The sequence below is a fragment of the Scylla paramamosain genome, chromosome 17, assembly GCF_035594125.1.
Source record: "Scylla paramamosain isolate STU-SP2022 chromosome 17, ASM3559412v1, whole genome shotgun sequence".
Classification (NCBI taxonomy): domain Eukaryota; kingdom Metazoa; phylum Arthropoda; class Malacostraca; order Decapoda; family Portunidae; genus Scylla; species Scylla paramamosain.
The window spans coordinates 697,501-715,000 of NC_087167.1; the positions used below are offsets into that span (position 1 = coordinate 697,501).

Below are 17,500 nucleotides of genomic sequence, written 5' to 3' on the forward strand. Positions count from 1 at the left end.
TAGAAGTGTTGCAACTTATCTTCATAATGGAATGATGAACGTTGTGTATGATGTGAGTATGTGATGATGACAAGAAGTGCCTTGACAACTGTAAGGGGCGGTCTATGAAAAAGTCATGGTGTACTGACATTCTATCACCTGTAGCAAGAAAAACACAAGTGGACAGAAGACACTCAGGAGCACATACAACATACCTCTGCCACCATCATACAAATAAATATACATTGATATAAAACGTGGCACACAGTCTCCACAGATTTATACATTGGAGAACGAAAGTGGGGAAAGAACTGAGAAATCTAAAAGCAAATGAATGAATAAATAGATAAAAAAATATATATATAAAAAAATGAGACTTAAAAGCTTTAGAAAGAAGTTATTCGTAGGCTCTGGTTCCTAAGATTTCATTAATTTCTGCAATAACTTTTTAGAATTGTGGATAGATGAACTGACAGACGGACAGACAAACATGGATGAATATTTGTATAAAACATGAAGGTAATTAACAACATTAGTCTCGTTCTACACACACACACACACACACACACACACACACACACACACACACACACACACACACACACACACACACACACACACACACACACACATAGTCAACCACCAGCACTGGGATTTCCAAGAACATAAGTCTCCAAAGCAAGGTGATCCGTTTTCTTCGTCACGGTAAAAATTTGCAGTCATGGAACATTAAGCTCAGAGAACTCATGACAAAATCCAGCACTTCCCTGAGCTCCCTCTTGATGCCTGCGAGTACTGAGAACACGTGACTCAAAGCCTGGCTGCTTTATGTGTGTATCGGCAGCTGTTTCATGCTCCTCCCTATTAGTTACTTCACCTGCAGCAGTTTATGGTACACAGTCACATAACATGCTACACTTACTCCCATTCCCACTGTGTTTGGCATTTTTCCTCAACATTCATTCCTCTGATCTTAGAATTGGTTCTCAAATAGAATGGCATATGAATGGAATAGACATATTAATCTGGTTGTTTGTGCCAAGTCATTAGGGGCTTTAGAAGATGATTAAGTATATCTATAAATGAGGATAATGAGTGAAAACTGGAAATAGGTAGGTATATTTCATGCAGGGACTGCCACACGTAGGCCTGGCGACTTCTTGCAGCTTCCCTTATTTTCTTATGTTCTTATGAATCTATTAATAGTCAGACTTCTAAGGGGGCTGTCTGCAGATCAGAGGGATGAACACTACGTAAAAGCACAAAACAATAAAAGACTGCAATATGTTACTGAACTTCTGACCACCATAACAGTAAACCTCAGAGGTTGATGGCACTGACCTGATAACTTTTCTTCACCAAATCTCTTAACCATTTGACTGTTATGGCTTCATCTCAGTTTCATAAAATGGTCTTGTGTAAATTTAGACCAGAGAGAACACCGAAGATGACCTACTAGAGACACTATGTGAAGGGAAAGATGAGAAACGATGAGCCTCAGAGAAGAGATCATCTATGACTGCTAAGAAGTGGGAGAGACTCATAAACCACCCAGCACCGCAAGGGAAAATACGAAAATAAGAAAGATGATGATTATGAATTAGCTACGAAAACTAACAGTTACAACAAAAGGAAATGGTGGAATATTCAGGTGAATTTTTGCCCTGTAAAGTTGGCCTCGGGTTACTTACGTGAATTATCATTACCAGTTAGAGTTTTAAGTCTTCAGTTTCTAGTGTCATGAAAGAAATCCCATACCTGATAATGCACCTAACTGATTGAGTGATTGACTCACTGACAGACTGGCTGATTGATTGATTGATTGACTGGCTGAATGACTGACTGCTGAATTATTTAACTGATAGACTGATTTTACACTCCACTACAAGAAGGTCATAATATATATGGTACCACTGGTAATGTGATCCTGGGGAGGGGAAGCAACTGAAGGGAACCTGAGAACAATGAATTCTGGTGGACCTTAGCAAATCAAGACTCCATACTTATTCCCCCATTACTCGTGAGGCTCTGCGAAGGTCAAGGCTGGGCAGAGGGGGCGAGAAGAAAAGGGAAAACAATGTAAGGACGTGGACAAGTGGAGGTAATGGAGGTGGAAAAAGAGGCCGGAAAATGAGGTTAACAAGGCCACACGACTAAGCACTAACAAGGGAAGACTTTTCATTGAATTCATTGCAATCCACAGCATCTTGACCTGGTTTTGTTGCAGTACCATCATTGTCACCACCATTGCCATCATTGTTGTTATTATTGTTATTGGTATTCTTACTCCTTCAGTGCTCCAGTTAGAGACCGCCAGAGTGGATCACATGTTTAAAGTGTGAGGGAAAAAACAACTGGATAAAAAAAATAAAAAAAAAGTTTTTCTGTAAATGATACATTATCTCTTCCTTTTTTTTTGAGAATACATTACATCTTTTCTTTTCTTTTTTCTTTCTTTTTTTTTAGGGGGGAAAGTGATACATTACATTTTCTTTTTCTATTCCTTTTTTCTTTCTTTTCTTCGTTTTCTTCTTGCCTCTCCGTACTCTTTTTTTGTCTTCTGTCACCCTCATCATTAATCACCCGCATGTTTTTCTTCATCCTGCACCCGTAAACCTTTTCTTTGGTCTTCCTCTCAAGTTGCAGATCCATAAAACAGTTTACTCAACCATATAGCAACTTGTAAATGTGTATATAATGATTATCCCTTATTAAAGTAAGCTATTTAATGCATTATCAGTTATCAAATATCTCTTTCTGCTTGTTGGGTTCATTTCCAGCATCCCTATGTAAGAATGACCACCCTGCTACTGTCTATGTTCTTACAATTACTACTACAACTATTACTGCTGTTACCACTGATACTGTTACTGCTCATCACCCCCACCACAACCACCACCACCATCATTATCATCATTACAACCAACAACAACGACAACAAAATCATAATGACGATCATAGTATATACATGAACACACATACATACATATCAACATCCATGCATTTGTATCATGAGCAAGAGGCAGTTTAGACTGAGGAAGAGAATAATGGACTATGAAAATATTGACTTTGAAGATTTTGGAAAAAAGTTTTGTTGCGTGGTGTTAGTAGTAGTGATACTGTAGTAGTCATAACCAGAAAAGTAATTCCCGTGTCCTTTATATAAAAAAGTGTCTGGGATGGGAATCGGTCATATATTATCAGTAATATCTCCACCCTCCTTTGAAAGTTAGCCTTTATATAACGGTACATATCAGTTGCTATTCCGTATGTTCTCATTTATATTTAGTCAGTATATATGGAATCTGAGTCAAGTTTCTATTAAGAGAAATATAAATATGGTTCAGGTTTCTCAGCTTCGTAAAGGATGCGGCAGTGTAAGGGTGAAACTACTGTCAGTGGAAGATTACGTAATACGAAAGTCTGGTGTAGATCTGGAAGCTGCTTTGTGTCTGTCAACTGGTCTCATGTAGTCTCGTTATATTCCCATGTTCAGATAGATGCTACTGGTGTTACTTGGTCTACTGACAATGACAATGGCAGTTCCAGTGATTGTGTTTCAGCTATCACAGAAGCACAGCCCATTTCAAAGGAAAACCTTAAATCTTTTCCTCCAAAACTGTGACGATCTCAACTAGTGCATAAAAATAATACCTAACGAACATGTTCCTTCTCTAAAATACCAGAATGGTTTTCAATAACTTTTTATAACAAGGAAAAGTGGGGAAGTTAGCATAGTTTCCTTTGAATTATCTATTATTGTACGTTTTAAGAAGAAAGGGACGTCATGAAAACTAGTAGCAGTAAGATATAGCTATCGTGGTGCCAAAACATCAATCAGTCAAGTAGCAGTAAGATTTAGCTATCGTGGTGCCAAAACATCAATCAATCAATCAATCAATCAGTCAGTCAATCAATCAATCAGTTTCTGACTTTTGTGGTGGCACTTTTAACATGATGTAATATGTACAGTTAGTATTATCCCAATGTGTGATGGTCATGAAACTAATGGAGGTCTAACACACACACACACACACACACACAACACACACACACACACACACACAACACACACACACACACACACACACACACACACACACACACACACACGCACTAACTGTCTCATGTGGACCTAGGATGACCCTACTGACATTTAAATCGGTTTAGTCTATTAGTCAATTAGTCAGTCAGTCAGTCAGTCAGTCAGTCAACCAGTTAGTTTGTCTGCCTGTGTTTCGGTATGCTTTGCCTTTAATCCTTTGATGTGCCGAGGAAAGTGTGTGTGTGTGTGTGTGTGTGTGTGTGTGTGTGTGTGTGTGTGTGTGTGTGTGTGTGTGTGTGTGTGTGTGTGTGTGTGTGTGAGAGAGAGAGAGAGAGAGAGAGGAGAGAGAGAGATGAGAGAGAGAGAGAGAGGAGAGAGAGAGGAGAGAGAGAGAGAGAGAGAGAGAGGAGGAGAGAGAGAGAGAGAGAGAGAGAGGAGAGAGAGGGAGAGAAGAGAGAGAGTAGAGAGAGGAGAGAGAGAGAGAGAGAGAGAGAGAGAGAGAGAGAGAGAGTACACACACACGGTAAGCATTCACTGCTGATTCTTTACTTATGAGGCAGACGGAAATAAAATAAGATACAAGAATGGAAGAGTCAAGACCGTGACGGGAATGCACGCCACTTCAGTCAATAGCAACACAAAGGTCCTTATTCTGAAACGCTTTGCTCTCTCACCATGGCTATTTTCATAAGCCACACATGATAACCCAGGTTCTCAAGAGTTTTTCTTCAATGAATAGTGTAGAAATCATGTTAATCTGTCACTAGAACCATAAAAAAAAGAGAAAACTTAAAAACACGTGTCATTTCAACTAGAGCCGTTTGAAAGTAGTGGAGGTGCGGGCGTAGAAGTGTTTCAGAATATGGTCCAAAACAGAGAACCGCGGACACATGAACTAAGCTGAAGTAGGTAAGAGCGGCTGTAAGAGAGGGAAGCCAGATGTGTTACTTCAAGCAGGGCGGTTTGAAGAGTGGCTTGCTAATGCATGAGAGTGGCAAAGACTATTGTGAGTGGCTTAGTGTGGTATATGGGAGTATTTAAGCTTGTTAAGAGTGGCTTATTGTTGTTTCAGAGCAGCTAAGCCTGTTTTGAGTGGCGCAGTGGTGTGTGAGTATTGAAAAGCCTGTTGTTAATGGCTTGATATGTGAGAACAGAAAAAAATATATATTGTGTTTAGTTTGAGGGTGAGAGTAGCAAAGCCTGTTATGAGCGAGCTTAGTGTGGTACGTAAGAGTAGTAAAGCCTGTTATGACTGGCTTTGGGGTGTGTGGGGAGTAGCAAAGCCTGTTGTAAGTATCTTTATTGTTATGTGAGTATAGCAAAGCCTGTTGTGAGTGGCTTAATGGTGTGTGGGAGCAGCAAAGCCTGTTGTGAGTGACTTATACTCACTTTCCAGCTGAGCCATGTCCGGGAGACGAGTGGGCGGCACGCTGACGGTGGCGGGCGGGGGAGGGCGGGAAGAGGCGGAAGGGTGGGCGGGATGGGCGGGCGGGGGGTTGCCGTTTAGCTAATGTTGGTTGTGATGGCAGTGGCGGAGTGACGATGGTTGTTAGGTAGCAGTAAAAAATGATCCACGTTTGTTAGTTACCGATGACAATGGTGATGATAGCGATGATGGTGATGGTAGTGGTAGTGATAATGGTGATAGTTATCGTTGCTGCCGCTGTTGTTATTGATGATGGTGCTTGTAGTAGTAGTAGTAGTGGTGGTGGTGGTGGTAGTGGTGGTGAAAATTATTTATATAATGACTCGGTGTTTATGAAGAGGTATGAGAGTGGTGATGATGGTGGTGAAAGTAGTAAAAGAAGGGTGATGACAGGTGATGTTGTAGGTAGCTTTTCTAAGTAGCCAGGGTGATGACGACGGCGATGGTGGCGGTTTTAACGACAGTGAGTGTGATGAAGGGTGGTGGTGGTAATGATTGTGGTAGTGGTGATTGTGGTGACAGTGAAAGTGTGCCTGTGTTTTAAGTGACAGTGAGTTATGGTGCAGAGTGATGGTGGTTGTGTTGGATGCGTGGTGGGGTGCGACGGACAGGTGTGATGGTGTGGTGAGGTGTGGCAGGTGACAGTAACAATAACCTTCAGGGATTCATAAGGACAAACAATGGTGGTGAGGCTGCGGTGGTGATTGCGGTGGTATGGTGGTGGTGGTGCTGGTGACGATGGTGGTGGTAGAGGTGATCTGGTGGTGGTGGTGGTGGTGGTGAGACGCAATGGAGATGAAAACGGAGAATACTGGTGGTGGTGGTGGTGGCGGCGGGGTCGGTGGGATTGTGGTGGTGGTGGTGGTGGTAGTAGTGGAAGTGAAAGGGAATGACAAGAGGGTAGGTGATGGTGTGGTGGTGGTGGTGGTGGTGGTGGAAGTGGTGGTGGTGGTGATGAGGTGAGGCGCCACCACCGTCAGTCAGGCCGGGCCCAGGACTAGTGCCGCCGGCGCACACACACACACGCACGGCTCACCTCCCCCCTGAAATCTACAGGTAAACAGCTGTATTTCACACAGCGGGAAGCTTTCTACAGCAGCAACATCAACAACATTACTAACAGTACCAACAACACTTTCAAAAACATCAACAGCAGTTATTAGGGCGAAAGACAGCAGTAAGACGTGGAAGGAGAGAGAGAGAGAGAGAGAGAGAGAGAGAGAGAGAGAGAGAGAGAGAGAGAGAGAGAGAGAGAGAGAGAGAGAGAGAGACAAGAGGAAACAGTTCAAGAGGAGATATAGGACAAGTGAAAGAGAAATAAGAGGGAGAAGGAGAAATAAATAAGGATGAATACTGAGAAAGGTGCAAATCACATTGTGAAATTTCTTATTCGGAGAAGGAGGAAAAGGAAAAGAAGGTAAAGGAAAAGTAGGAGAGAGAGAAAGAGGAGAAATGCACGGAAACAAACGAGTCGAAGAAAGAGGTAGTGAAGGAAACAAGGAGAAGAAAAAAAAGAGCTAGGAAAAGAGCTGGAAAAGACCATAAGAAAGACTAAGATGAATAGACTATACAGTAAATCACTACAACTACATTATAATATGTATATAAGTCATCACTACATCTACAACATACTACATACTACAGCTATATTTTATAACACATGAATACAAGAACAAATAGTAATAGTACAGTATGCTATATCATCTTCATTATAGTACATCATTATAACAAGATTTAGGACTACGTTAATGACGAGGAGGAGGAGGAGGAGAAGGAGAAGGAGGGGAAGGAGGAGGACATAATGGTTTTGGCTGTAGTGGTGATGGTGCTGGTGGTAAAGGTGGTGGTGAAGACAGCAACAGAGATGAGACTAAGGTGTCAGTGGTGTCACTAATGCTGGTGGTGATGATAGTGCTTTGTGGCAGTCGTAGTAGTAGTAATGAATAGTAAGGATGCTTCTCGTTGCTTCGTCTACATCTACGTGACTACACATCACTGAACAAATACTCCCAAACATTTGGCAACCCGCATCAACTTTTGCCGTCTTTCCCCATCGCTTCCAGGAACATTTTCATTACGGCAAGTGTGTTTTAAGTACTGGTTGCTGGCAGATGGCATTCTTAAACGCTTCATTCTCCCATACAAACTATTTTAAAAGGCTACAAGTCAGGTTCCCACTGGTGCTTTTCCCACTGATAAACAGAATTCTTGCTCAACCACCACTAAAATAACGAAAACACTTAAAAAAAACTTAAGTCTGTTAAAAGAAGTCAGGAAAGTCTGGTTTTCAAGGATGTTTATTTTTTGCTATTGACGATGAAGAAGTCTTGCTAAACTATCATTAGAATCACGAAGAATTCTTACCAGACTATCACTAAAAGCATGAAAACATCTTAAAACCTAATTTACTACCACTAGAACCTATTTTAAAAACAGGTGGGAAATATAGTCGGGTTCTCAATGTTTTTTTTCTTTTTTTCGCTGATGATACAGAATCCTTGCTAAGCTATCACTGGAATCACGAAGAATCCTTGCCAAACTATCACTAGAATCATGAAGACTGTCATTAGACTACCACAAGAATCATGAAAACACCTCAAACACCTCATTTACCAACACTAGAATCCGCTAAAAGTATTCGAGATGAGGCGCGGAAACATTCAAGATGTGTTTCGGCGTCTTAGTACAACACGACGCGAGTACATTCAGCGTAATCCAAGTGAGCAAGATTTCCCAGACGTGTTTGAGCAAGTTTTTGCATCGATGCACGTATCTCTAGGAAGTCAATGTAGTGTAACACTGACACCTTGCCTTGCACACGATCAACTACACACGTGGCATCTCTAGACATGTTGCAAAGGACCATATTCTGATACACTTTTGCACCACATCTCCACTACATTCAAAAGTTAAAGTAGACACGGCAAGTTAAAGTTACACTGGTTTTAAGGATGTTTTTAGGGTTCTAGGGATAAATTAACAAGTTTTCGACATTATTAATTAGAAAATCACTCTTGAGAATCCAGTTAATCATCTATGCGGCCTTGGAAAATAAATAGTCGTGGTGAGAGAGCAGAGCGTTTCTGAATGTGTGCGAGTGTAATACTGATACAGGCGTGACGTGGCGTGGCGTGGGTGTTGCGAGGGAGTGTGTGGGTGAGTTGCGTAGGTAGTCAACGGTACATAAAACATCGAGGGAAAGGTTCTTCTATGTATACACTCGCAATTCCATCCGTGTCGTGTCTTTTTTCACTCTTGTTTCATTTTTTCTTCGTAAGTTCTCGTGCTGAGTATCCGTGAGGGGACTTGTTTTTTTTTTTCATTTATTCGAATGAATGTAGACGATAATAATGATAATAATAATAATGATAATAATAAAAATACCAAAAATAGCAAAAATCTCTAAGCTAACGAGAGAGAGAGAGAGAGAGAGAGAGAGAGAGAGAGAGAGAGAGAGAGAGAGAGAGAGAGAGAGAGAGAGAGAGAGAGTAAATAAACACACACGGGCAAAATGGAAAGACAGCTCGTCAGTCGGCCAAACAAACGGACACGAAGCAACACACTGGGCGAAAGACAAGTAAGCAGAGAATGGACGGAATACGTAAGACAAACAAAACAAAACAAAAATGGAACGAAGAAACAAACATTACATAGAAATAAAGAAAAGTGAATAGATAAATACATTAATAAATACAGATAAAACATATGACCAGAGATATAGATAGATAGATAGGTAGACTGATAGATAGATAAATCGATTGACAAACAGTAAGAAAGTTAAAATACCAACAATATTTTGCAATAGCAGTAGCAATAGCAGTAATATATAAAGTAGTAAACACACACACACACACACACACACACACACACACACACACACACACACACACACACACACACAGCTTTAGCGTCTCCTTCCCTCCACGTGGTAACAAGCGGTCGATGGAAAAGAGGAAATGTATTGCCACTGCATGTGTACCTTCGTGTGTGTGTGTGTGTGTGTGTGTGTGTGTGTGTGTGTGTGTGTGTGTGTGTATGATTTTCATTAACATTCCAGTCCTGTTCTTCATTTACTTATTTACTTTCATACTCATATAATGAAGCACACGTATTTTTAGCTATATCAGGCGTAGAGTTCGTTCAGGAAAGAGGAAGACGAGTAACAGGTTTGAAATAGCGTCTTTTCTAGCTTGTATTAGTATTTTTTCCACTCTCTCTCTCTCGCGATCCCTTCCTTATATCAAGGTTCGATCTTAAAGGTACATACTACATCTAGCACCTTAGTAATGCAAAATTTAACAAGTACCTTTCACGGGGAAACTCTGGAACTCTGTACCCGTTTCTGCTTCTTCCTCCTTCCTGTGACTCAGACTGGAAGAAGAGTATTATCACTGCTCCAGAACTAAACTGGCTACTATATTTTGGAATCTCCTTCTATATTTAACTATTTAACTTTGTCAGGAAGCTGCAAACCTAAAGGCGTTTCTTTTTTCCCACTTTTTCTACCCTTGGCTAACCTCCCTGACAAATGAAAAGGAAGTTTAGGAATTTAACTCATCAAGACAAAACAGTCAGTCATCACTGGCACCTGGACGAGAGGCCTGAGACCGCTAGTTAGTCAGCTATCTTCACCACCTGGCTGACTATCGACCACGCAGCCTTAGCGCCGGAGATGGTATGCACATTATTACAGTCAGGTTTTAAAGCTAGGCGGGCCAAGCAGCGGCACAACGAGGGCGGCAGTGTAGCGGAGGAGGTGTGGGTGGCGCGGAAGCAGTGACTACCGTTTTCCGCCGCCTTCTTTCTGAAACTTGTTTGTCAGACTCTTATTTTGTCATACGCTCTCTTATCTTTTCTAGTTTACCTTTTCTTAAGTCATCTTCTTTTTCCTCTTTCCCCAGTGATATTTTTATTCAATGTAGTGATGGTGGTCCGTGCTGCTGCTACTGCTGCTGCTGCTGCTGCTGCTGTATGTGTGTGTGTGTGTGTGTGTGTGTGTGTGTGTGTGTGTGTATGTGTGTGTGTGTGTGTGTGTGTGTGTGTGTGTGTGTGTGTGTGTGTGTGTGTGTGTCAGTTTGTGTGTTACCTGAACGACTACCAAGAATAACAATTAAAGACCGGGACAATTTTTTTTTTCTTTCTTTTCAAATTTCCTGCAGTTTTGAAAGTTGCTAAAAAAAAATTACATACATGTTTGTTGCTGCTGCTGCTGTTGATGTTGCTGCTGCTGCTGTTGTTACTACGTCAAGGAAGAGGAGGAGGAGGAGGAGGAGGAGGAGGAGGAGAAGACAAAGAAGAAAATAATAATAATAATAATAATAATAATAATAATAATAATAATAATAATAATAATAATAATAACAACAAACAATTACAATAACACCGTACAACTAAAACACTAACATGCATGTAGTTTGCACATATACTACATCCACTCATACATATAAATTAATCACCACTCATACATAACACAGAACAATATCTATAATAAATACCCTTGCCCTCGATATCACACTTGTTTTTTAATTGATAAGACAGTAAAACCATTCAGAATCATATGGGCAAAATTTATCAGTAGGTGTGATGATTGTCAGTATAAATAGGACTCTGGAATGTTTTTTTTTTATTATCCATTTGACTCTGAACTCGTCTGGAAATATTCTATATCATATGTGTTGCCTTAAAGTTTCCCTTCGTATTCTTAGTCTTGAGTCTAGGTAGCTGTTGTAAGATGTTAGTGATGAAAAGTCACGGAACTTCACAGCCAGTAAGATGTTGCATATTTTCTTTTTTTCTTTTTATTCTCGAAAGGTTCTTAAGCATAATCTTGTTGATTACTTATACTGTATACTATATCTAATTTCCTGAAGTTCTTAATCGTTGGTTGTTATTTACGTTCTCGAGTTTTATTAATATTTATAACTGTTACTGATGCAAGAGCTCGGAAATGTTCAATGAATTTTAAATCTTATTGTATATATTTTCCATAAGTTCTGACTCATATTCTTGCACGTTATATATAGTCGACAGTTTACATAGCGTTCATAAATCTTAGTGATACATAATCCTAGAACTTCCTCAGCACATAACAGGAAGGACGGCCTGAGAACTTTGATTGTGGTAAGTTGTAAGTTCGCATTCTTAAACTTTTAACTAGTAACGGGAGCACCAAACCTGCCACATCATTACAGTAACTTACAACATTACCAGCAAGAAATACTAATAAAATAAATGAATAAAACAAAATGTAATATATAAACATTAAAAATAAGTAAATAAATAAGTAAATAAATAAATAGATAAAAATAAAAACCTAAAGGCAATGAAAAATTTTACATAACAACTGACTAATTAAGTTTGATGATGTCCTTATGAAATTTCATTCAGACTAATACAACAATCTTCAACTAAAGTCAAGAAGTCGCGGCAGTTAATTAAACGCTTTGATCTCTCGCACAAAAGCCACAGAGATGATCAATTGAATTCTTCGGATGTTTTACCTGTTCATGATGCAGAATCCCTGTTAGACTCTCATTTGAACCACCAAAACAACAATGTAAATTTCAAAAACTTCCGTTATAGCCTGTTAACTTTAACTTACGCATTGATATATCAGCTTTTTTTTTATGACTTTTATTATTACATTATGTTTATGGTTCCAATGTTCTTATCTTTTATAGAAATATTTTTATTGTGAGCCAAGACTGTTATATGTGTGCCTCATATGTGTAACTTGGTAAATAAACAGATATATTATTATTATTATTATTATTATTATTATTATTATTATTATTATTATTATAAAAAGACGAAGCAGGAGCACAAAACGTTTGAGATTTCAGTCCGTATAATTATCAATCTCTTAGCTATCAGAAATAACACAATTGTCACATAACCTTCTAGTATTTGAACACAACTGATAATTATTATTAAATGTATAGTTCAATTATCGCGTAAAAAGTCAATGAATGAATGAATGAATAAGTGAATAAGTAAATAAATAAACAAATGAATAGTGGAAGACGGGAGTACCTTCCTGTAGGTCGTGTAAGCATTTCCTGAATAAGCTACGCAAGAGTACAATTTTCCATGTAACTCTCCTGGACTGAGTACTGCTGCAAACCTGACTACCTTGATTTATTAAAGATACGTGAAGGTCAATTAAACACAATACCAGCAAAAACATGAAGTAAATCCCTTGTGTTATATAAACGTTAAGATTTCAGCTGTCAAACTCATTTAACAGTGTTCAAATCGATGAGCTACAAACACATGAATAAATACGAGTATATAAACAAATAAATAAAGGGATACGGGAGTGCACCTTCCTGTACACCGTTTATGCATTTCTTATATAATCATCAGATTAAATTATTGTTTTCAAATTAATGCGCCAGGAACACAATAACCACAGCAACACTCCTGATTTAGAACTTCACTAAACGCAATTAAAATGATTCATAAAACTAAATTAAGCCCTACGCAGCAATAACACAGAAGTAAAAGCAGGTGCTTGCGTGTGTCCCGTGCAGCAAACGGCTGTATTCTTACACGTTTTCGTCTCCCAGGAGGATTAATTTTCAAATGCTACAGAGATTATAGTACGACTTTTCATGGATGTTTTTCCTACTGGAAGTATACAATCTTTGTTAAACCAAAGACATCCTTAAAAACTGCAGCATGTTGTCGGGATGGAACGCTAAAACGTTTAATACGAAGGATACACTGGCGAGTTGAGCTATCACTGAGAATAATAGTGTTCCAGCAGGGTTGCTCCAAACTCCTGGCGAGACAACACTGTGATCCACGGCCAGCTCCCAGCCACCCGCTGTCAAGTGACTCATTAACCAGGAGATTCTAAATTTACATAAACTCTATCGCGTCACATTTTGCTTACTGCACGTTAACTGGTATTCGCTCCACGGCACTCGTGAATTCAGGAACTCGCAGGTCATTTCTGTTTTTCTCCTTCCGGGGACTTGAACTGATTTAGGAGCGAGGCATTAGATATCTCCGGAATTGAATTGACCTGTGATCAGGAAGTCCATTTTACTTTTTTGGGAACGGCAATTTTGTGATTCACGTGTAGGCTTTTCATGCCCCTTTCCTTGTTCTTTTGTATTCTTGATTTTACTGCATACGTTGCCATCTAATATGTGTTGATATATTACGTGAACTCTATGCACTAAAACCCTCTAAAACGTTTTTGAGGCAGAGGAAAAAGGTGGAATAAATCTATGACTAAAGATAAGCGGATATACGAGTAGGAGAACGTTTATAAGTGTAGGTTGCAAGTCAACTTGTCCCACTGTCAACTCGGTCCATCACCAACTCGGCCCATCACCCGCTCGAACCACTACATAACAAACTGGCCCACGGTTATGAATTGCCAGATAAATACGAGCTCTCGTAAGAGCTTGAGATCTTTTCATTCCTCGATAGACACACAACTTTCAGCTTACTATTACACAGGACCAAAGACCACACTGAACAGAGCATGGCAGAGATGACCAGGAACGAATGACTAGTCTACGGACAGTCAACAGTAGCTAGTGCAGGTCCTGGGTTTAGTTTCACACCCTGCACAATAATACCGCGCACTGTAGTCTGTTCTCAGCATCGCCTCGCCAAGCATCTTCCACTGGGCAGAGACTGAGTGCCCCTTGGCCGTTACCTGAAGCCATCCAATTAGTTGAGTGAGGTCCCCAAGTCATACCTCCCGCCAGGAACTGTATTGCATGAACCTGCTTGTCCTCCTGGCTCTTTCTGGTTGCGGTAATTCATAGTTGTTGTCTTTTTTATTGTATAGTTTTTTTTTTTTTCAGTTATCATGATTTGACAATGGATTTTATGACCAGTTCTGTTGTTGTTTTTGTTGTTGTTTCTGTTGTTGTTGTTGTTGTTGTGCCAGCAAGAAAATACTTTGTGAATCAGTCACATCAGTATCGCTGTCTTTGTAAGCTTCTTTCCTCCTTTTTCTATTCCACTTTTTTTCCTTCTCCTCCTCCTCTACTTCTTCTTCTTCTTTTTTTATTTGTTTGTTTGTTTCCTCCTCCTCCCTACCGCAGCTGATCACTCGTCTACCGCAGCCTCTTAGCACGAGACTTTCTGTTGATTTTCCTTCTTATTCTGTCCACTTTAATAATGCAAGAATTACCCATTATCTTCACTCCTTCATCCCTCCCACTGGTAGGATACGAAACTCTCTATCTACATGTTTGTTTTTACTCCTTCCTACGACTTGAAATGCTTCAGGAGAGGAATATTAAAGCGTTGTAGTCACCATTTTGAGAACGACAAAATGAATTGGCTCTTGTCCACCCTCCCTGACAAACTAAAAAAAAAAAAAAAACGAAATAAACAAATAAAAATAATGCTATAACAAAAATACATAAGAAAGCTGAACCATACTCTAGAGAAATCACATATACATATACATATAGTCATACGTCAAGGAAAATCAATAAATACATAAACATGGAGAGAGATATACCAACATACGTACCCCATCCCAGAAAAAAAATAAATAAATACAACAGTCAACCAGAAGCGAATCCGAACCACACTCCAGGGAAATCATTGGTGTGTATTGCCAACTAAACTAATACTCCAGCCTACATACGGGACGCCAGGATGTACGGCCCACCACACACATAACATAACCACATGGTCCTTTAAACCCGTCAAATGCTGGCCACTATCCCATCCCGTGCTGCTTATCTTCCCCCTTCCTCCACCTCCCAGAGCCTCCGCCGCGCTACTGACCCGCCATATCTAGTAGTCTTAGTCATCCTTTCCTGCCGCTCTTTTCCAACATTACCTTTTCCTACTTACTGATTCACCACCCTAACTTTATCGCTTCATCCTCCTCCTCCTCCTCCTCCTCCTCCTCCTCCTCCTGCTCCTCCTGGGTTTAGTCACTCTGGTACCCCCGATAATTTTCAAAAGTTACTACTTCCTTCTCACTAACCACCACCGTTCCGAGCCTACTTCCTTCTTCCGCTTCTGCTTCTCCTCCTCTTGGTCTTCTCCGTCTTTCTTTCTCCTTTTCCTCCTGTCTGTTTGTTTGTTTGTTTGTTGTTAATGTTGTTGTCTTGTTGAGTTCTTCCTATTCTTGTTCTTCTACTTCCTCTTCCTCTTCCTCCTTCTCCTCCTACGCCTTTCTCTCACCCGCCGCTCTCGTAATTCACTCCTTCCCTTCCCATTTCCTTGCACCCCCACCCCTTCACACGCTCAACATCACCTCTTCCTCCTCTTCTTTCTCCTCCTCCTACTCACTCCACCCACACCTGCGACATCCACTCCCTCCCCTCCGCCTCCCTCGTGAAGGTCAGCCTGAGTCATTATGCGAGAGGAATGAAAGTGGAATGTGGTGTGTAGGTCAGCGAAGTGCCTTGAACTTCTTACGAGAGAGACGCGTCGAGGCAGTAACCGTTGGGGAGGGGGAGAGAGCGAGAGAGGGAAGGAAAGGCAGTGTTGTGAAGGAGGAGGAGGAGGAGGAGGAGGAGGAGGAGGAGGAGGAGGAGGAGGAGGAGGAGGAGGAGGAGGAGGAGGAGGAGGAGGAGAAATAAGAGGAGGAGAATCAATGGAGGAAGTGATTTGATGGACTGGTAAAAAAATATGTTTACGTGAAAGGAAACTACTATTACTACTACTACTACTACTACTACTACTACTACTACTACTACTACTAAAGATCTGTGGTTTCTTGAAATGATCTGAATGTGCGAGTGTTACATTTGGTGGTGGTGGTGGTGGTGGTTGTGGTGGTGGTGGTGACGATGATGACTATAACAACGACGACGAAAGCGAGGAAAAAAAAATAATGAAGCGTATAAGAAGCGGAAGAAGATTAAAAGGAGAAGGAAAAGGAGGAGGAGGAATAAATTGGAATATATACGAAGAACAGGTACTAAGAGACCTTTCGATTTGTAACGAGGAGGAGGAGGAGGAGGAGGAGGAAGAGGATGACGGACACAAAGGAGAAGAGTCAGAGGCTCACACAAGAAGAAACACAAGGAAAAGGATAAAAGATGAGAATAAGATTTAAACAAAAGAAAATTAACACACTTAAGAAGACGAGAAGGTGGAAAAGGAGGAGGAGAGGGAGAAGGAGAAGGAGCACAACAACAAGAACAACAACAAACAACAAAAACAACAACAACCATCTACTCATCCAACCATCCAACCAATTAATCAACTTCGAAAAAAAAAAAAAAAAAAAGAATCGAAACACAAAAAAACCTAAACAAGAAAATAAACAAATAATAAAACAAAAAAAAGCAAAACCAACACTTCAAAACACCAACAAACACGAAAAAAAAAGAAAGCAAGAAAGGGAAAAACCAAAGTCATGACAGAACTTGGAGTCGAACACAAAAAACGCAAGGGTGGACTCAAAGTTAATGATATTTGCACTGAGGAAGCAAGACCCGCAAAGAGAAGCTTGAGGATCGCCACGGAACCACAGAAGAGGATAAAGAAGTAAACTCCTCCTCCTCCTCTTCCTCCTCCTACTCCTCATCCTCTCCTCCGTTAAAAAGTGACGCCCTAAGCCAATCAGAAGACGCGAAGAAACGCTCTCCAGCCACGAGGGCCAATCAGATGAGAGAGAGAGAGAGAGAGAGAGAGAGAGAGAGAGAGAGAGAGAGAGAGAGAGAGAGAGAGAGAGAGAGAGAGAGAGAGAGAGAGAGAGAGAGAGAGAGAGAGAGAATCGTAGACGGAATGGACAGTGGAAAAAGTCACGTGAACAGAGACAAATAGGCTCTCTCTCTCTCTCTCTCTCTCTCTCTCTCTCTCTCTCTCTCTCTCTCTCTCTCTCTCTCTCTCTCTCTCTCTCTCTCTCTCTCTCTCTCTCTCTCCTACAGAGGGGAGTGGAGAGGGAAGTGGCAGAGCAGGACAAAGAAGGGGTGCGTAGAGAGAGAGAGAGAGAGAGAGAGAGAGAGAGAGAGAGAGAGAGAGAGAGAGAGAGAGAGAGAGAGAGAGAGAGAGAGAGGTGGGAGGCGGGGGCGAGGGTTCGAAAAGGGGAAGGAAGGCACAGTGAGGTCAGA

At 40.7% G+C, this 17,500-nt stretch overlaps 1 protein-coding gene across 13 annotated transcripts in view; it reads right to left on the minus strand.

The window, feature by feature from the left end:
• Positions 1 to 17,500, minus strand: part of LOC135108286 (cAMP-regulated phosphoprotein 21-like) — a 143,562-nt gene that overhangs the window by 42,613 nt on the left and 83,449 nt on the right. For 11 of the 13 annotated variants that reach the window (XM_064019079.1, XM_064019076.1, XM_064019082.1 and 8 more), the window contains one exon: positions 5,414 to 6,500. The exons of the other annotated variants lie outside the window; for them this stretch is intronic. In XM_064019079.1, the coding sequence (XP_063875149.1) occupies positions 5,414 to 5,429 (16 nt within the window). In that variant the 5' untranslated portion in view covers positions 5,430 to 6,500. The remainder of the gene's footprint in view (positions 1 to 5,413; positions 6,501 to 17,500) is intronic. 13 annotated transcript variants of the gene reach the window in all.